The sequence below is a fragment of the Oncorhynchus mykiss genome, chromosome 20 (genome assembly GCF_057628025.1).
Source record: "Oncorhynchus mykiss isolate SJ-2025 chromosome 20, ASM5762802v1, whole genome shotgun sequence".
Taxonomy (NCBI): domain Eukaryota; kingdom Metazoa; phylum Chordata; class Actinopteri; order Salmoniformes; family Salmonidae; genus Oncorhynchus; species Oncorhynchus mykiss.
In genome coordinates, this window is record NC_143041.1 from 9609478 (window position 1) to 9630438 (window position 20961).

The 20961-nt window shown below is 42.8% G+C and overlaps 3 protein-coding genes and 1 long non-coding RNA gene across 4 annotated transcripts; 2 read left to right on the plus strand and 2 right to left on the minus strand.

The window, feature by feature from the left end:
• The first annotated feature begins 1781 nt into the window (after positions 1–1781).
• Positions 1782–10616, plus strand: LOC149974351 (target of rapamycin complex subunit lst8). Its single transcript, XM_090212145.1, has 9 exons — positions 1782–2189; positions 2689–2845; positions 3133–3184; positions 3273–3435; positions 3532–3607; positions 6470–6622; positions 9237–9361; positions 9495–9658; positions 10086–10616. Exons 2-9 carry the CDS (start codon positions 2711–2713, stop codon positions 10202–10204), a joined length of 987 nt encoding a protein of 328 aa, XP_090068271.1. The 5' UTR covers positions 1782–2189; positions 2689–2710; the 3' UTR covers positions 10205–10616.
• Positions 10617–10748: 132 nt separating this feature from the next.
• Positions 10749–15467, minus strand: LOC110499177 (BRICHOS domain-containing protein 5). Its single transcript, XM_021576136.3, has 6 exons — positions 15218–15467; positions 14464–14595; positions 14114–14254; positions 13829–13936; positions 12017–12161; positions 10749–11277 (listed from the first exon to the last, which is right to left on the minus strand). Exons 1-6 carry the CDS (start codon positions 15272–15274, stop codon positions 11183–11185), a joined length of 678 nt encoding a protein of 225 aa, XP_021431811.1. The 5' UTR covers positions 15275–15467; the 3' UTR covers positions 10749–11182.
• Positions 15468–15708: 241 nt separating this feature from the next.
• On the minus strand, positions 15709–18742 carry LOC149974352 (phosphoglycolate phosphatase-like). The gene is made up of 2 exons (XM_090212146.1): positions 17491–18742; positions 15709–17179 (listed from the first exon to the last, which is right to left on the minus strand). The coding sequence occupies exons 1-2, from the start codon at positions 18083–18085 to the stop codon at positions 16854–16856; spliced, it is 921 nt and encodes a 306-aa protein (XP_090068272.1). The 5' UTR covers positions 18086–18742; the 3' UTR covers positions 15709–16853.
• On the plus strand, positions 18508–20807 carry LOC110499178 (uncharacterized). Its single transcript, XR_016489303.1, has 3 exons — positions 18508–20387; positions 20478–20552; positions 20658–20807. It is a non-coding gene; the product is annotated as an uncharacterized LOC110499178 (long non-coding RNA).
• The last annotated feature ends 154 nt before the right edge of the window (positions 20808–20961 follow it).

Here is a 20961-nt window from a genome sequence, read left to right on the forward strand (position 1 = left end):
CTATTTAGTTAGCCACCAATTGTGCAAGTTCTCCCACTTAAAAAGATGAGAGAGGCCTGTAATTTTCATCATAGGTACACTTCAACTATGACTTTGTCCCTGACCTGTTTGGAGAGCTCCTTGGTCGTCATGGTGCCGTTGGCTTGGTGGTGTTGCGGACTCTTGGGCCTTTCAGAAAAGGTGTGTGTATATATACTGAGATCATGTGACACTGAAGATTGCACACAGGTGGAATTGATTTAACTAATTATGTGATTTCTGAAGGTAATTGGTTGGACCAGATCTTATTTAGGGGCTTCAGAGCAAAGGGGGTGAATACATGGATGGATGTAAGTCTATCACAGTGCCATCTGTTTTGTCACCAAAGCCCCATATACTACCCACCACTGCGACCTGTGTGCTCTCGTTGGCTGGCCCTCACTTCATATTCGCCACCAAACACACTGGCTCCAGGTCATCTATAAGTCTTTGCTAGGTAAAGCCCTGCCTTCTCAGCTCACTGGTCACCATAGCAGCACGCGCTCCAGCGGGTAAATTTCACTGGACACCCCCAAAGCCAATTCCTCCTTTGGCTGCCTTTCCTTCCAGTTCTCTGCTGCCAATGACTGGAACGAACTGCAAAAATCACTGAAGCTGGAGACTAATTTCTCCCTCACTAACTTTAAGCACCAGCTGTCAGAGCAGCTCACAGATCACTGCACCTGTACACAGCCCATCTGTAAATAGCCCATCCAACTACCTCATCACCATACTGTTATTGATTTATTTTGCTCCTTTGCACCTCAGTATCTCTACTTGCACATTCATTCGTCTTCTTGAATACAGCATATTCAATATGGCACCATACTAGAACATAATGGCGTAAACACTATGTTGCATCAAATTAACACTTTCAGTTCAACCCAGACTGTCATTACATTGAGTAGTGCTGTGAATTCAAACCCACACATGAGAGGGAGTCTTTTTAAGCAAAGGCTATTCTCCACTCAAGTGATTTACAATGTCCTTGGAGGGTTGTGATGTTGTGTCTAGCTAATGTCTCTCAGGAACTTCTTCTTCCTCCCTTTCACAGAAAAGTATGACTATGTTGGCAAACTTCTGAAACCTGGAGAGGAACCCACCGAGTACACTGATGTGGTCAAGGACAAAAAGGACTAAAACTGTGCACAAGGGAAGGAAATTCAGATATCTTCATTTTTCACATAATGTGACGCATATTGCCTTGTGGCCATTGAGCAAAACGCTTTCTCCTGTATATGTTTTGTATTATCTCGTCATGGACCATTACCTCTTATGCTATGTTTATATACCATAGACCTTTAATTTACCAAAATACAGCAGATTTTAGGTTAAGGCTGTAACGTTTGAATACTGTAGTGTCTTTTTAAAGCACTATACAGGTAGTATACTTCGTTAATTATTTATATTTGTGTTTTTTTGTAAAGCATTCTTGTCTGATTTTGGATGCGTTCGTAAATTCGCTCTAGCCATCTACTCCGATTTCAGAGCCCTTGCCAGCGTGCCGGAGCGCAGAATAACTGATGAATTTATGAACGCTTAACACCAGTTGAATATGGCCTGTGTCGGTAAACGACGGCAAAAAAAAACATTAAAATTGTTGCCAGCAGCACAGTTAGTCACCAGCGCTCTGGATGTCATGAAAACAGCATAACCAGCTCTGCTAGGGCGAGTAAAACGGTCAAAGTGAGGTGTTCTCTCATTTGTGTCTGGAAGCAGCTAGCCAACTAACCACCATCAGCCAGTTAGCTGGGTGCCTGACTACCGTTGTGAGGTCAGAACGCTCGAATCAACCCTACTCCTCCGTCAGAGCGTCCAATGTGGCTCTGAATTTACAAACGCGGACTCTGGCACTCCAGATTGAATTTACGAACGCACCCTTTGTCTATATTATATTGTTACTTTAAAAAAAATAATAAACAAAGATATCAAGCTACCTAGCTATCAGACACATTTTCGTATATGAAGCCAGTCGGCGGTGGTAATAAGCCAGCAAGGAAGAAGCTAATCGGAAACAATATCATTTGATCCCGGAACCTAGCGTAAAGTACTTATTGTAGTGAGGGAACTATTAGTCAGACGCCCTACAGTATTTCCGGGAAAAAAACACAACCAAGGCTCTTTACAGCTTTCACATCACTTTTGTAATTAAAATATTACATATCTTGGAGGTAAGATAATATTTTTCATAGCTAGTGCCATTTGCACACGATTTGTTTAGATGTCAACCATGTCACCAAATGGTTTAACAAACTAAATAGACAAGGCGACTAGCTAGCATAGCTAGATAACTTTGCTCTAGTCCATCGCGCGATGACAATACGAGTTGCCCTTGCTCTCTGGCACGTTAAATTGATTATTTCATAGAGTTTTGAATATTTTTTAAATGACTGACTTGAATATATTCTAGAAACTCACCAAAGTAAAACGGTTACTACTGTGCTTGAGAAACACTAAATGTAGCTCTGGTTGACACCATATCATGCGCATGGACCAGAGCTACTAAAGGATAGCTCGGCTTACGTCTGGCAAGTTGTTGATGTGCTGTCAGAAAAACTTGATAGCTAAGTAACAGTGACAAAGTTATTGTTCACTGGCATTATTACTGACTGACATTATTGCTCTTCAATGCCTCTAATATTTTACACTGTTTTACGGCTCGTTTTGCAGTGACAACATACAGCACTCGAACATGAACGTGAACCAGGGTCAGGGGACAGTGGGGAGTGACCCGGTGATTCTAGCCACCGCTGGATATGACCACACAGTGCGGTTCTGGCAGGCCCACAGCGGCATATGCACCAGGACAGTCCAGCACCAGGACTCTGTATCCTTACCTTCGCCTGCTTCACACAAATCTATCAAGAGAGACATTGCTTGCTAGTTTTGCCTTTATTTCGTTTCAAGATCCCATGTCATTGTTGGTTGTAGCAACTTAGAAAGGCTCCAACTCCTTGATTAGATATCTTTTCTTAAATAAACAACATCCCCTAGTGAGCACAATATGTTGATAACATATTTTCAAACAAAAATAGTATTTTGATCTTAAGGCTGTTATTGCACAATCATTATAGCTTAGCTGCCTTTAATGCTTTTCTTAACTAATACTTTCAGCAAGTGAACTCCCTCGAAGTTACTCCCGACAGAAGTATGATTGCTGCTGCAGGTTTGTGCAGAAATAAGATATTCACACCCATACTCATCATAATCATTAACATGGTACTTGACTGTGTATCTTTTCTTCTATTCCAAAGGTTATCAACACATTCGTATGTATGATCTAAATTCCAACAACCCAAACCCGGTCATAAACTATGATGGCGTCAGTAAGAACATTACGTCAGTGGGCTTCCATGAGGACGGCCGCTGGATGTACACAGGAGGAGAGGACTGCATGGCTCGCATCTGGGACCTGAGGTACTCTTGATAATATGGCGACTGTCGCTTCCTGCTGTGTTTCTGCCTGCCTGCTATGGAATTCTCACCAAGCTACATATATTGCTCTGGTCCTAGGTCAAGGAACCTGCAATGTCAGAGGATCTTTCAGGTCAATGCTCCCATCAACTGTGTATGCCTTCATCCCAACCAGGTAAGTCAGTGTCTCAAAAGCGATGAATGAAATATGCCACCACTAGAGGGAGCACTGTGACTGATACAGTACTGTCTGAGTTGTACCAAAGACAATACAGTATGAAGGTAGGCTAAAACTGCTTCTCCAAAATAAATCTATGATCACACGTGTAGGCGATGTCATAGCGACGTTGGTTAGCGAGGCTCATGCGTAGAAACACGTCATTGGGTCTAACTGTCGTCTCGCGCCGAACTGAGCATGTGGAGGCCGTCAAATCAAAGGCACTCCTTCGATATAAAAGTTGTTTTGACAAAAATCAAAATGTCAGTTTGTCACTTTCATGAGGTTGGCGTAGTAACCTGTTCAATTACTTAAGACATTGGCTAAAATCTAGGTTGCCCCATTAGATTTTGAGAAAATGAACAACATTGACTTCTAAAACCCCAGCCTGGTTTGTTTCGCAAGTGTTCCCGGAAGTCTTGCAATGTTGCGCCTCTGAGTTCAGAAACTCTGCGGTTGTACTGTAACTGTTGATAAACGCCTAGGTTAATCCTTGCCTTCTTTAAAGCGGCAATCAGCAGTTTAAACAAAAACAAAGCGTACTCAAATCAAACGTTATTGGTCACATAGTGATATTATTGCGGGTGTAGCGAAATGCTTGTGTTCTTATCTCCAACAGTGCTGTAGTATATAACAATACACACATCTAAAATAATGGAATTAAGAAACATAAATATTAGGCCTCCCGGGTGATGCAGTGGTCTAAGGTACTGCATCGCAGTGCTAGCTGTGCCACCAGAGACTCTGGGTTCGGGCCCAGGCTCTGTCGCAGCTAGCCGCGCCCGGGAGGTCCATGGGGCGACGCATAATTGGCCTAGCGTCGTCCGGGTTAGGGAGGGTTTGGCCGGTAGGGATATCCTTGTCTCATCGCGCACTAGCGACTCCTGTGGCGGGCCGGGCGCAGTACACGCTGACCAGGTCGCTAGGTGCACAGTGTTTCCTCTGACACATTGGTGCAGCTGGCTTCCGGGTTGGATGCGCGCTGTGTTAAGAAGCAGTGCGGCTTGGTTGGGTTGTGTTTCGGAGGACGGATGGCTCTCGTCCTTCGTCTCTCCCGAGCCCATACGGGAGTTGTAGCGATGAGACAAGATAGTAACTACTAACAAATGGATACCACGAAAAAGGGGGTAAAATTTTAAAAAGATACATAAATATTAGGACGAGCAATGACGGAGTGGCATTGACTATAATACAGTAGAATAAAGCAGTATGTAAACATTATTAAAGTGACTAGTGTTCCATTATTAAAGTGGCCAGTGATTCCAAGTCTATGTATATAGGACAGCAGCCTCTAAGGTGCAGGGCTGAGTAACGGGGTGGTAGCTGGCGAGTGATGGCTATTTAACAGTCGCATGGCCTTGAGATAGAAGCTGTTTTTCAGTCTCTCGGTGCCAGCTTTGATGTACCTGCAATGACCTCACCTTCTGGATGATAGCGGGGTGAACAGGCTGTGCCTCGGGTGGTTGATGTACTTGATGTTCTTTTTGGCCTTCCTGTGACATTGGGTGCTGTAGGTGTCCTGGAGGGCAGACAGTGCCCCCGATGTTGCGTTGGGAAGTTTGAGGGTCTTAGGGGCCAATCCGAATTTCTTCAGTCTCCTTAGGTTAAAGAGGCGCTATTACGCCTTGTACCCCACACTGTCTGTGTGGACCATTTCAGTTTGTCAGTCATGTGTACGCTGAGGGACTTGAAGCTTTTCACCTTCTCCTCTGCGGTCCCTTCGATGTAGATGAGTGTGCTCCTTCTGCTGTATCCTGAAGTCCACAATCAGCTCCTTCGTTTTGTTGATGTTGATGTTTTTTTCCTGGCACCACTCCGCCAGGGAACTCACCTCCTCCCTGTAGGCTGTCTTGTCATTGTCTGTAATCAGGTCTACTACTGTTGTGTCTTCTGAACTTGATGTTGGAGTGCGTGGTCACTCGGTCATGGGTGAACAGGGAGTACAGGAGGGGGCTGAGCATGCACCCTTGTGGGGTCCCTGTGTTGAGGATCTGCGAAGTGCAGGTGTTGTTTACTACCTTCACCACCTGGGGGCGGCCCATCAGGAAGTCCAGGATCCAGTTGCACAGTTCAGACTTAGGGCCTTGAGCTTAATGATGAGCTTGGAGGGCACTATGGTGTTGAAGGCTGAGCTGTAGTCAATGAACAGGATTATTATATATGTATTCCTTTTGTCCAGATGGGATAGGGCAGTGTGCAGTGCGATGGCGATTGCATCGTCTGTGGATCTATTGGGGCGGTAAGCAAATTGAAGTGGGTCTAGGATGTAAGGTAGAGGTGATATGATCCTTAACTAGCCTCTCAAAGCACTTCATGATAACAGTAGTGAGTGCTATGAGGCGATAGTCATTTAGTTCAGTTACCTTTGCTTTCCTGGATACAGGAACAATGATGGACGTCTTGAAGCAAATGGGAACAGCAGACTGGGATAGGGAGAGATTGAATATGTCCGTAAATAATCCAGCCAGCTGGTCCCTGCCACTGTTTCGGTAAATAGCTGAGGGATTGGGCTGGAGAAATGTAACCACTCTCAAATTCATGGACAGAGCTATGAATGCAAGGACTGACTATCCATGATAACACAATTATAGTTTTAGCCATGTTCTGATGGTCTACAGTGTTTGTTTACATTTACTTTGTTTACAGACATAGTAAAACGAGCTTATTTGGGGTTTTGATGGGGTATGGAAGTTGAACTCCTGGGTACATATAATTCATTTATAAGTCCAAAAATGTATGTAGCAACTGCATATTGACCCTTTTTTTAAATTCTGCTTATTGTATCTAATTGATTCTCAATCAGGCTTGTGTATTTTCCAGGCTGAATTGATCGTGGGGGACCAGAGCGGTGTGATCCATATCTGGGATCTGAAGACCGATCACAACGAGCAGCTTATTCCTGAACCAGAAGTGTCCATCAACTCAGTCCACATTGACCCAGACGCCAGCTACATGGCAGCAGTCAATAGCTCGGTCAGTGTGCTTAAAAATATAATTTTGTTATACTGGACACTCTAGTACAGGGATGGGCAACTTTGATGGGGTTGGGGACAGAAAACATCTGAACTCGTCATGAGGTGCCACAGTTTCTCACGGGTCTGTGCAACTATAGTGCCAGTCAAAAGTTTGGACACACCTACTCATTCAAGGGTTTTTCTTTATCTTTACTATTTTCTACATTGTAGAATAATAGTGAAGACATCAGAACTATGAAATAACACATGGAATCATGTAGTAACCATTTTTTTTAAAACAAATCAAAGTATATTATATCTGAGTGAGACTCCATAACCAAATCAACGGGGGGCCCCCAGCCGGTAATTCGACATTGATAACAAGTTTAGATTGCCAAGCTAGCTGGGCGCTAAGCTATCTAAAAAAGTTACCTGACTGACATAACAAGAGGCACATTTTTGAAATGTCACTTTCTGTAGTCTCTATTCTAACTCGAAACAGTAAGTTGAAACCCCTACTGAGGGCCTTCAAGAATGGGCGGTTGCCCATCCCTGTTTTAGAGTTAATTTAGTCTAATACGACACATTTTTCCATGGGGTGTAGAGCAAATGTTTTAAAGCACGTTTGCTGCAATTCTACACATTTTGCCATGGGGCTGAGAGAAGATTTAGCCATTTTCTAACTAATTTCATTCAATTCTACACATTTTGCCATGGGGCTGAGAGAAGATTTAGCCATTTTCTAACTAATTTCATTCAATTCTACACATTTTGCCATGGGGCTGAGAGAAGATTTAGCCATTTTCTAACTCATTTCATTCAATTCTACACATTTTGCCATGGGGCTGAGAGAAGATTTAGCCATTTTCTAACTCATTTCATTCAATTCTACACATTTTGCCATGGGGCTGAGAGAAGATTTAGCCATTTTCTAACTAATTTCATTCAATTCTACTAATTTTTCCATGGGGCTGAGAGAAGATTTAGCCATTTTCTAACTCATTTCATTCAATTCTACACATTTTGCCATGGGGCTGAGAGAAGATTTAGCCATTTTCTAACTCATTTCATTCAATTCTACACATTTTGCCATGGGGCTGAGAGAAGATTTAGCCATTTTCTAACTCATTTCATTCAATTCTACTAATTTTGCAATTGGTCAGAGAGGAAATGAGCTGTTTTAGAGCTAATTTTGTACAATTCTAAACATTTCGACCATGATAAGTTTAGATAGCTGGCTGCTAAACTATACTGAACAAAAATATAAATGCAACAATTTCAAAGATTTTACTGAGTTACAGTTCATAGAAGGAAATCAGTTAATTGAAATAAATAAATTAGGCCCTAATCTATGGATTTCACTTGACTGGGTAGGGGCACAGACATGAATGGGCCTGGGAAGGCATAGGCCCACCCACTGGGGAGGTAGGCCCAGCCAATCGGAATACATTTTTCCTCACATGGGCTTTATTACAGACCAAAATACTCCTCAGTTTCATCAGCTGTCTGGGTGGCTGGTCTCAGACAATCCTGCAGGTGGTTACACGTGGTCTGCGGTTGTGAGGCCATTCGGACATACTGCCACATTTTCTAAAATTACTTTGGACTTTGGCGGCTTATGGTAGAGAAATTAATATAAAATTCTCTGGCAACGGCTCCGGTGGACATTCCTGCAGTCAGCATGCCAATTTGTGGCGTTGTGTGACATAACTGCACATTTTAGAGTGGCCTTTTATTGTCCTCAGCACAATGTGCATCTGTGTAATGATCATGCTGTTTAATAAGGATCGGACCCAAATCTAACTGCCTGTAGCTCAGGACCTAAGTCAAGGATATGCATATTTTTGATACCATGTGAAAGGAAACACTTTGAAGTTTGTAGAAATGTGAAATTAATGTAGGAGAATATAACACATGAAATCTGTTAGCTCGTATTTTTCTTCCATCTTTGAAATGCAAGAGAGAGGCCAATATATGACTTAGTAATCTAGGTGCAATTTAGATTTAGGCTACTAGATGGCAGCGGTGTATGTGCAAAGTTGTAGACTGATCCAATAAACAATTGCATTTCCGTTCAAAATGTTGTATCAAGACTGCCCAAATGTGCCTAATTGGTTTATTAATGCATTTTAAAGTTCATAACTATGCACACTCAAACAATAGCATGGTATTATTTCACTGTAACAGCTACTGTAAATTGGACAGTGCAGTTAGATTAACACAAATTTTAGCTTTCTGCCCATATCAGATATGTCTATGTTCTTGTTACTTACAACCTCATGCTAATCACATTAGCGCACGTTAGCTCAACCATCCCGCAGGGGGGACACAGATGCTGTAGAGTTTTTAATCAGCTTCTTGATATGCCACACCTGTCAGGTGGATGGATTATCTTGGCAAACGAGAAATGCTCACTAACAGGGATGTAAACAAATTTGTGCACAAAATTTGAGAGAAATAAGCTTTTTGTGCATATGGAACATTTCTGGAATCTTTTTTTATTTCAGCGCATGAAACATGGGACCAACACTTTACATGTTACGTTTATATTTTTGTTCAGAATAATTTACCAATAAAAAAAAAAAAAAGTGCTAATTTGAGTTTAAATTGTGATCACTGTCCATCTCTCACAGGGAAACTGTTACGTGTGGAACCTAGCAGGAGGGATGGGTGACGAGGTGACACAGCTCATCCCCAAAACCAAGATCCCCGCTCATAAGCGCTACTCCCTCCGCTGCAAATTTAGTCCTGATTCCACGTGAGTACACCACACACATTTTTTTAAGGAATGTGTGCATAATCCAGCATGAACTATTTAGAAGTAGGAGGCTTTGATTGCATGTCTTGTATAGTTACTGTATATGTGACTTAACTGTGTCTTTTCTCCACAGTCTGCTGGCGACCTGCTCGGCGGACCAGACGTGTAAGATCTGGAGAACATCTAACTTCTCTCTGATGACGGAGCTGAGCATCAAGAGTAATAACCCTGGAGAGACGTCCCGAGGTTGGATGTGGGACTGTGCCTTCTCTGGAGACTCACAGTACATTGTCACAGGTCAGTGTTATATTTCTTCCCAGTGTGTTTTATTATGCACGATAACAACTAAATGATTCATGTGTATTTACACTTTATCTAGCTCTGTTCCTGTAGGTTTTCACTCCAACCCTAATCTAGCGCACCCGATTCTAACAATTAGCTGGTTGATAAGCTGATCAGTTTAGTTACAACTGGGGTTTGAGCATCAACTTACAGGAGGGTAGCTCTCCAGGAACAGGGTTGGAGAGCCCTGATCTAGGGTAAGGGATAGTTTTTGCTGTTGGAAAGTGACTGACTTCCGTCCTTTCTAGTGTGGCTAGATTGTGATGATTAATCCTGAGCCGCGACGGCATGGAGCCTCAAACTCATTAGTTAACTCACTTTTGGGCAGTTCTGACTTGTGCTCCAACGGATCAATCAGTAAATGTGATGAATTTCCTTCCAGCCTCCTCTGACAACCTGGCACGGCTGTGGTGTGTGGAGACTGGTGAGATCAAGAGGGAGTACAGCGGCCATCAGAAAGCTGTGGTGTGTCTGGCCTTTAACGACAGCGTGCTGGGCTGAGGAGACCAGTGGATGAGAAGGAGCTACACTACAGCGAAGCTCTGTGACTGTATATATATCTATATCCACACACCCGTCTGTCTGCTTCCACAAAAGCTTTTGATTTATCAGGATAAGAGAGGTTGTTTTTATATTTCTCATAAGGACCACATTTTGACAGATTGGGGATACAAGGAGGTCTATGGGCTTGTTTGTGTCTTATAGCTTGGGCGAGGAGTTCACTTACCATGAAAAACTCTGGGCCATAGCTAGATTCATGTATTTGGGTTCAATAGCTTAATCAAAGGTGAAAAGTCTCAAATGTGAGGTCTTTGAAAAACTGATGGATATCTGTAATGTGGACTGAGTCCCAATGTGTGACTGTACAGGATATGATGAATTCCAGTAAAGACTAACTGGTGTGTAACATTTACTCTGTGGTGCTTTTGTCTTGATTCTCTGTTTAATACATCATAACAGGAACTACCACAAAGGCTTTGTTTTTTAGTCTGAAGTGTTGGAAAGATTCTATTTCCCTTCTCTATAGTAAAAGAGACAATCTGTATTTTACACAACTGTTCTTTATTGAAGGGATCAAGTAATTTTAACACAATCCAATAAACAGGAATGGTTACACACACAATGACTCATCTGCTGTGGGTTGCAGTACAGGAAATAACAAGCACAAAAAAAACGGACTCTTATACTCTCCAAAACTGCCACAAGGGAAGGTATTAAACATGAAGGGAGGGTGACGAGGGGAGTCTGCAGATAAACTTGACAGCTTGTTTCCTTCCCTCGGAATGGAAAGGACTGGGGCGAAAGCTTAGAAGGGACTAAGGTATCTGCAGTATTGAGTCAAAGCTGGCTGCTGTTCCCCGGTTGTATTCAAATAGGTTTTTTTTTTTTTGCAGCCGGCGACTTAGCAGGGATGAGAAGGATCACTTTGTTTCCCTGATCAGCGTTGGTATGTGCTGCCTGACAGTGGATGATGGCAGGTCACTCCGGCAGGTAGTAGAAGCAGACAGACACACAGATGTTACTAGGGAAGCAGATGTCAATACAGAAGTAGACCAGACGCTGTTTACCTGGACCTTCAGAGAGAGAGAGAGAGGGTTTGTTACTAAACAGGCAGTTTGGTAGCGAAGACCAACAAAACCCAAGTGGTGTAAAGTAAAAATAGCAGTGAGTTCAGCCTAAAGGTTGTGCTTCTTATTTACTTCTGGCACACTGCAAAGGTCACACAGCACTTCAGTTTAGCATTATGCTAACTAACTGTAGCAGGAAGATCACTAGTGCAATATCTAACCCTTACTATAGCAGAGAGCACTGATGGCTACTCTGAATCCCCAAGTGAGTAAAGCTGGAAATAATGTATAATTAACAGATGGTAGTTGGCTTGCATACTTTGGGGTTTTGCAGTGATGAAAAAAGTACTCAATTGTCATACTTGAGTAAAAGTAAAGATGACTTACTAGAAAATGTCAAGTAAAAGTCGCCCAGTAAAATACTACTTGAGTAACAGTCTAAGTTTACTGCTGCGACGCTGCAAAGGTCACACAGCACAGTAGTTTAGGATTATGTTTCTCACTCTGCCCTATTCTGGAAAGAGCTGCCAACACAAAGACACAGGGAGCAAGCCCCCCCTCAGTCTGAGGAACTTGTTTTACAAAAGAGCCCCTGGTCTTTCCTTTGTATGAAATATGACGATTTATCCCAGAATTGAATATAAAATTGGACCCACTTTAAAATAAAACAGTCCACAGTTACATGTACATCATTGTGTGAATGTGTATTTAGCATGTAGCTATAAATGTGAAGAAGGGTACTCACCGTCTTGTCTCCTGGTCCAGTGGATGGAGCTGTGTCGACACAGGGCCTGTAGAGGCTCCTCCAGGGTGGACACATCAACCTGACTGCCCCCCATCACCCCCAGGAACTCTGTCTGTCTCTGGGTCTCATTCCCCAACAACACCTCCTGGCAGAAGAGGAACACATTTTTCTCTGGATTATGAATGATGAGAGCAAGCTAAAGGGACAGCAAAAGAGGAATTATGATTGCACTGCTTGTGAGGTCACCTCAGTGTTTTTACTAACAACAAATACAAGTTGTGTCAATTAAGATTATATATAAGGATAGAACAGTGTGCTTTGGCAGACCTGAAACTCAAGCTGCCATTATAGAGCAGTGTCTCTATTAGATCACTTCAGTGGTCTATGCCAGGTTATACACTCAACCCTGCATCATTCGCAGCTGAACTCTGGTCTCTCTCATTTGGCACAATGGCCATTTAGTAATTGCACCATTTACACTGGTGATGAGTCCGATAGGGACCACTTAAAGTACCGTTATGCCTGAGCGAGCCTTCTAACAGTCCGATTCCCTCCACTCTAAAGAGCATTATGCTGCAGAACAGATATTTTGCTCTCAGAAAGGCCCAGCCTTTTCTATGTGGATGAAGTCTATCCATTAAATCAGACACTTAATGACCACAATCAGTGGGTGGTTCTCGTGCTGAAGTATAGTTCTACGAGATACTTAATACCGTGAGAGTCAGAACTCAAATACAAACACAAACGACTATGTTTCTATCAGATAGCATGAGAAAAGGATAAAACACTTGGGATTTTGGCATACGTGGCATATTTCTCTTTTGAGTTTATATGCAACTTAAGTCTGTACAACCACTTAATGATTGAATGAGTCCAGCTGCACAATGGCCCATAACTGTGGGGTAATGAACCGGTAATTAACTAATGACATGAGTAATCATACACCAGCTCTTGTGAATAAATGAATTATCCTAGGCCCTGATAACCATGATTCAATCTGATATGAGCAAGTAATCGACTCATAAAGTAAAACGCTAATGGGCCACAAAATAAAATAACTAACAAATACCCAGCAAGGACACTGGTAGATATCGACATCGCCCTGTAGATACACAGTACCACAGCAGAAAAGCAACCCATCCATTCTGCAATGACCATTGACATTGACCAAACATAGCAAAAAAATCACACCTTATTAAAGATGTCCACTGTAGGACTGGCCCTTCCCTCACTAACCAACCATTGTCTCGCCACTTTCTCCAGCCCAGTGAAGCCTTAACAAACCCAGTAGTCCCCAGACAGAGTGGCCATTGTGCAGATCTGAGCCTCACTGCTGTCCCAACCTGTAAGGGGATCCAGGGAAGAGAGAGTTCTAGGAGGATCAGATGCCCTGAGGAATTCAGTCCTGGAGAGACACTACACTATAAACATTTAAGGCCTTGTTCGGCCTATTACCTCCCACTCGTTCTCTGGACAGGGAGAGGAGAGGGATGCTAAAATCAACACTCCTAAGTCCAATAGGGTCTGGCTGGCCATGGAGTGAGACAGAGATGGCACTAAGCTATGAGTCACTTACAATTATCCACCCCCACTGCCAACTCACACATTAGCAACAGTGTAAGGTAACAGGGCACCCTCAACTGAGAGCCGGCTGACACAGTAGGGTGTTTCTGCGTACTCTTTAGTTGTTGCCATGCCAATAAGTCCCTATGTGACATATTTCCTTCGCATGGTAACAGGCTCATATAAAGTGAAATCCAAAATAGTATATTTCATACACTGTTATATGTTGGAAGGGTGAAACATCTTTACCGTTTGCATTGACTGCTGGAGAAGGGACTGCATGTTTTCATAGTCAGATTTCTCCATCTTACTCAGGTAGCAATTCTCCTGGTTCATAGGTTTGTAACATATCAAACCCTGCACAAACAAACATAACACAATGTCAGTTCAGCACCCATTGGAGCTCAGTTCTAGCATGGGAATCTGTTTCTAGACAACCAGCCTTTTACAATGCAACAATGTGGAATGAGGAAACAGAAAGGTGCACTGCAGCTTGCCTCAGTTCAATACACTTTGAACAGGTCTGCTTCTTACATGTTTGACGTCAAAGAGCACGGTGTATGTGTGGTTGGCCGGTGAGGTCACAGAATAGGTCACCAGGTCGTTGTGCTTGTCCACCAATGCTGATTGTTTGATCAGGGTTCCAGTCAGATCCGGAACTGTGATTCTGACAACCTGTAAGGACCACAGTAGAGGGATAGGTTTACTCAGTGTAAACTCATCATCAACATTGTGATTGTACAAGTGTGAGCGAATATTTTGTACATCAACCACAGTCATGTGTGCATCTACGTTAGATTTGGCTACAACACCTCGCAGTTTTAATGCCAAATACAAAGCAACATGTTCCGACAGGTGAATCAGGTGAGAGTTGTGTCTCCCACCTGTGCGTCGGGCTGTCTGACCCATAGATGCCCCCTGACGCCGAGGGCGATGATGACCAGGAGGAGAGTGGCACTGAGGGTCACCCAGAATGCCTTGTGTGGGAACTGGCAGGACACTGTTGGACCCTCGTCCTGAGGAGACATACACAACAACAGCTTATCACAATCTACATAGCCACTTGTCTGGGTGAGTGTCTGACTGTTTCTGGATTCAACAACATTGTTGACTTCAACAAGTTTGTTAAAACTGAAATAGAATGGAACACTATACCCTATGACAGTGATCACCAACTGGATTCAGCCGGGGGATGATTTTTTTCTTGAGCAAATAGTCAGGGGAGCGGAACATAATGACAAATAATTTGTAGACTTCAAATTGACCGCAAGCCCAAACAGATATATTTAACTAAAACAATAATTTCAAACCTTGCTTACATTTGTATACAATCATGTCTCTCTCTATATAATGCTTGGGAATATTAGGGAAAAGATTTGCAAAATTTCAATCACTTGTAGCTGATTTCCTGGTATTTTTTGCTCAGAAAACTTGGGGTGCCAAATAAAGCCGCCAGTTGGGGACCCTGCTCTGTGAGTGTTGCACAAATAACATTACCACAACTTAGTCTTTCTATCTGTATGAAAATAACTTTTCCAAGAGCAACAAAACCATTGAGGCTAATAAAAAAAAATCTGACTTTTGCCACAGATCATTTAAGCCACCACTGAGCAAGGTACAGATGAGTCCCACTCCTACCATGCGTTGTGAATCCTCCAGCCCGGTGGTTTCTAAACGTTTCCAACACCTCACCATCCTGTGTCCGGTGACTTCTCTTCTCTCACTCCGACTTCACCCTTCTTCTCTCACCTATCTGCATCGAGCTGCGGTCATGACCAGCACCGAGTGAGACGCTCTGCGATACACCTGGCCAACTTCTCTCTCTCGCTCTCTGAAAACCTGTCTCCCCCTCTACTCGCCTACCTCCCCCTCACACAGACACACACGTGACAGTCCAAACCCTTTGGCCGGCTACCCTCACCTTAGACAATGGACAAAGGGGTGAGACAAACTCACCTCTGTGGACAGGCTCGGTCATCGGCCATGGCAGGGTGATATGAGGAATGGACTGAAGGACCGTCCAGTCGATGAAAGGCCAAGGTGACTTTAAGAGCTTCTGTGTTAATAACACCAGGGTCCAGCACAGCCCGCTGTGTTGAAGTTGACACAATCCACAGGGAAGCCTTTAATTTTGGAAAAGGTATGTTTATTTTTTATCAGTGTTTGATTGACTTGAGTCAAGGCGAATACTTTTTCAAGGACAGAGGATGATACAGTAGTTTGATTATTGTATTGGCAGTACAGACAATCTAACGTATTATAGACCCTTAATTACTAAGAAGACTGACATTATGTTACATTAAAACACACTTAACAAGATCATTGATTATTGTGCAAACCCCTAACCTTCTAATTGAATGGGAACAAAAGGTAGTTCTATTTTTACATTTACAATACATCAGGATACAATAAGAGTATAACCCAGTTTATGTATACTTCCTCACGTGAATGGGTAATGTAAATGGCAATAAACACAGCATTGGTACAGTGAATGAGAGTGGACAACATAAGATATATAATTCCTGATGAATTGTCAGTGCACTCCAGTTTACTGTATTTCCGCATAGCTCTCTGCTTTAGATAAATATTGAGTGACGTGATTTTAAATGTATGCACACAGATGAGGGAAATACCCAAAAGGAGTGTGTACACATTTCCTCCGACTGTGTTTGAGATCATTGCTACAGAGGGATATTGAGCAAAGAACACAGGCCTTGCATAGCCCTTCTTCTTTTTCACCCAAACACACAGCACATACTTCACTACCATTTCCTGAACAACTCTTTTGAAAAAAAATATCGAAATCCATTTATCAACACTGGAAATCAGGAGTGGCTTACCCTCGTCCTGGAGAGCTACTGGGTGTGCTGGGCAGGCTTTTGTTCCAGCCCTACTATTTGTTTCCTTTTTTTGCTGCTGAATCTATGTGGTGCATTACAGCAGGGCTGGAACAAAGGCTTGCACACCCAGTAGCTCTCCATGAGGAGTCGGCTACACCGGCTGTATATCTTGAATATACATATTCAGCCATAGCATACTGTAGTTAAAATAACTTTAATATAGGTTTGTTTTGTTGCAGTCTTAGTATAATCGAAGCAGTTGATTAACTCTCTGTACCTTCCTGAATTTTCACATCCGTAATCCGGAAACAAGCCTGGGTTTTCAGACGCACACAGTCCTTAACGGTCCTTTATAATTAGTCAATATTAATCTAATTATCATCTATCAAGGCTAAAGTCTCATTGAGATAAAAACCTATTTTTCTTTTTACTGGTTATCCTTGTAGAGCAGGCAGGAGTTCTGCAATACTCTCTACGTAGTAGTCAGGCACCATGCCAAGGCGTTTTGGACAGCCACTCTCCTGATGGGCCTCAGCGTCGGCCACAGTGGACACCCCGGTCAGGGTCAGTAGGGTCTTCAGGCCACAGTTGGACCCCAGCAGGATGTCCGTGTCCAACCGGTCCCCCACCATGAGGCAGCGGGTGCGGTCCAGGCCGAACTGGCTGGCCACACAGTCGTACATGAAGTGGTTGGGCTTTCCCACCGTCTGGGCCTGGCGCTGGGCTGCGGTCTCCACAGCCTTCAGGATGCAGCCTGTCCCTGGTGGAGACAGAGAGGGGAAGACATTTAGTGTTGTTGACACATGCTTAAACATACAGTAAGAGATGAAAGATCTGACTTGGGGCAGTGGAAAACCCCTCATGTTATCGCATCACACTGGCTCGCTGTAAGCTACTAAAGATCATTAACACACCACTCATGTAGCCTCCCTGTATGTAAGCACTACGGACTATGCCACAGAGGTCTGACCCGTTGTGGCACAGATGGTGTGCACTCCATGTGTACGGTAACCACAGTCTTGTTGGTTAATACTCCAGCTGTTGTCTCTGCACAGCCAACATCCTACTTACCTGGGACAGCTTTGCCTCCTTCCAGGGGCAGTCTGGTGTCAGTGTTGGTTCCCACCAGTAGACAGTCAGGGTTGTTGAGGTACTGTAGGGCTCTGTTCAGTTTCATGTAACTGAAGTGCTCATCAAACCCAACAACCACAGCCTTCACCTCAGGGTCCAGGGGCACATTTGCCCAATCGATCTGGACACCTGATATCGGATCAGGCCCCACACCTGTCTGCTGGATCCCAACCTTTTCTAGTTCCTTCCTCATTGCATTGCTTCCTATGAGATACACTTTGCCCTGTAGTCTGGAGACATGTTTTAGGTACATTGCAGAGCAGTATGCCGTTCCAAACACTTCATCTTCAGTTGCGTTGAATCCCATCAATGCCATTTTGTCTGCATACATCTTTCTAGTTTTAGTGCTGTTGTTGGTGACGAAAAACACTTTCTTTCCATTCTTCTTGAGCAGGTTGATAACGTCAGGGGCGCCAGGGATTGCCTGATCCCCTCGCCAGATGACACCATCACAGTCGAAGAGGACACTGTCCACAGAATCTAACATTTGCTTTATTAAGGGACCGTTCAGCCGGGTGCATTTTGACACAGCCATTGGGAAAACGGGTGCGTTTTGTTCCTCGATCAGTCAGTGTCCAAAAATAACTGGCTAGCTACTGTATGCTACCACTTTCTTGCAGACTAGCCACGACGTTTAGCGAAAAATGTACGAGAACAATCTCCCCGAAGAAATATGACATTAAAATTAAGCACGAGTACTATTTCGTTTGATCTTGCAGTTGAATCATTTGGTGTCTTCAATAACGATTTATTGCGAAGTTTCCTGACCTTATATCATTGCATCAAATCCATACTGTAACACACTTCCGCACCGGTTTAAAGTGACAGGAGCATCCATGTGCCCTCTTCCGGGTTCCTTGCTAGGTTCAATATATACAGGTTAAGGGTGCGTTCGTAAATTAACTTTGGCTATGTACGATTTCAGAGCACTCTCGTCTGTGTGCAAGAGTGCTGAATAACGGATGCATTTACAAACGTGCAACACGTTGAATATGACCATTGTCAGTAAACGTCGGCAAAAAAACGTAATTAAATTGTTACCAGCAGCACAGCTACAGTCACCAAAACGATATGGATAACATGAAAACAGCCTAACCAGCTCTGCTAGGGCGAGTAAAACGGTCAAAGTGAGGTGTTCTCTCATTTGTGTCTGGAAGCAGCTAGCCAACTAGCCACTGTCAGCCAGTTAGCTGGGTGCTTGACTGCCGTTGTGAGGTCAGAACGCTCGGATCAACACTACTCCTCCGTCAGAGCGTCCAATGTGGCTCTGAACGCTCCGAGAGATCAACGCTCTGAATTTACGAACACCAACAGCGCAATTTACGAACACACCACCTAGGTTCCTTGCGGATCAACTTCACACTCCCCCATCAGCTCTGGGACGCAAAATAGTGTTATGTCTTGAGACATTTTATTTTGGAATGTTGAACATTTCAAATTCGCAGATCATTCTTCAGTCAACTGACAGATGATGCAAGACTCACAAACGACCTGGAGGATTTACAAACTTTTACAAAAGTATTTTAGTATGCAATGTATGTTTAGCCCAAACAATATTTAGTCCATATGAAGAAATATGTTAATGACATATTGTTTTATATTATGCAGACTCTGGTTAGCTATCTAGTAGCTAACAACTGTCATTAGCTAGCACAACGGACCCTGTAGCACACGCTGTAGCACACGCTCCAGCAGGTATATCTCTCTAGTCACCCCCAAAACCAATTCTTTCTTTGGCCGCCTCTCCTTCCAGTTCTCTGCTGCCAATGACTGGAACGAACTACAAAAATCTCTGAAACTGGAAACACTTATCTCCCTCACTAGCTTTAAGCACCAACTGTCAGAGCAGCTCACAGATTACTGCACCTGTACATAGCCCATCTATAATTTAGCCCAAACAACTACCTCTTTCCCTACTGTATTTTATTTATTTATTTATTTTGCTCCTTTGCACCCCATTATTTTAATTTCTACTTTGCACATTCTCCCATTGCAAATCTACCATTCCAGTGTTTTACTTGCTATATTGTATTTACTTTGCCACCATGGCCTTTTTGCCTTTACCTCCCTTATCTCACCTCATTTGCTCACATCGTATATAGACTTGTTTATACTGTATTATTGACTGTATGTTTGTTTTACTCCATGTGTAACTCTGTGTCGTTGTATGTGTCGAACTGCTTTGCTTTATCTTGGCCAGGTCGCAATTGTAAATGAGAACTTGTTCTCAACTTGCCTACCTGGTTAAATAAAGGTGAAATAAATAAATAACAATTATAGTAAAAAAATGATGTAGCTAGCTAGTTATATCTCTGAAAGGCATGTTGTTACTTTTTTTTTCAGTTGCCCATTAAGTCCATGCGGGATCAGAAAAAGGAGAAGGGATCATGTCAAATGTCTCAACCTCGGTGATAGCTCAGCCATCACCATCTGATTATATACAGATGTTTCAAGACATGTTGAGTCAAAGCTGATCTACTCCAACAGCTGACTGCAGTTATTGTCTTTTCTGTGCAGTTTTATTTAATAGAGAATACATCTAAATGTTACATGAAAAAATGCCCAAATAGCTGGTGGATTAGATTTTTTTTGTTTTGTTGATCAACCTCACATGCTGCAGAGTAGACTGGATTTATCTGAGTGCTAACCTCTATTCATGGGTATGCTGATGAGGTAAATTATGAATGGATGCTTGTATCTGCTTTTTGCTTTTACATGTGCTTTAATAGTTATTGTGTAATGAACATGGCCTATTTCTCTTTTGTCAGGATATAAGGATGGAATACATGTCAACAACTCCGACTCAATCAAGGGAAGCGGTCACCCAGCAAATACAAGTGAGAGCAGTGCATCCAAAAATGAACAAGACACGTTATGTTAATTTCTTCCCATGAGAACAGTGCTTAACTGACTCATTCTATTTTCAGACTGGACAAAGAATACAACTTCCTATCTGGTGTCAAACATTAAGCCCTCGTGGATGGTAGGGCTTTCTGCTTCAGGTGAGCTATTCAGAATTAAGTTACAAGAAAATAGCAGGGTAGAGGCAGTATTGTTATTGATGTTGCTATATTTATAATGATACATAACTACATACTTTCCAGCAGATTAAGCAATAGAAGCTCTGAGATCCCCAAACAAGAGATGACAATCTGGCTGTAAAGACTTGAAGATAGTTTGGAGCCCTATAACACATTTACTAAGTTATTTTGTTGCTTCTGCCTTTGTTATTTGTCAATAAATCTAGATTACTTTGATTTGGTGTGCAGGTCAATTTGTGCTATGGATGTGCATGAGTTCTGGAGTGAGTGATTAGGATTTAGAACTAATAAAACATCTCAAGACATATTTCCAAGACGTGTCTAAAGACAGTCTTAGATGTCTTCATTTTAGTCTTAAAACATCTCCAGA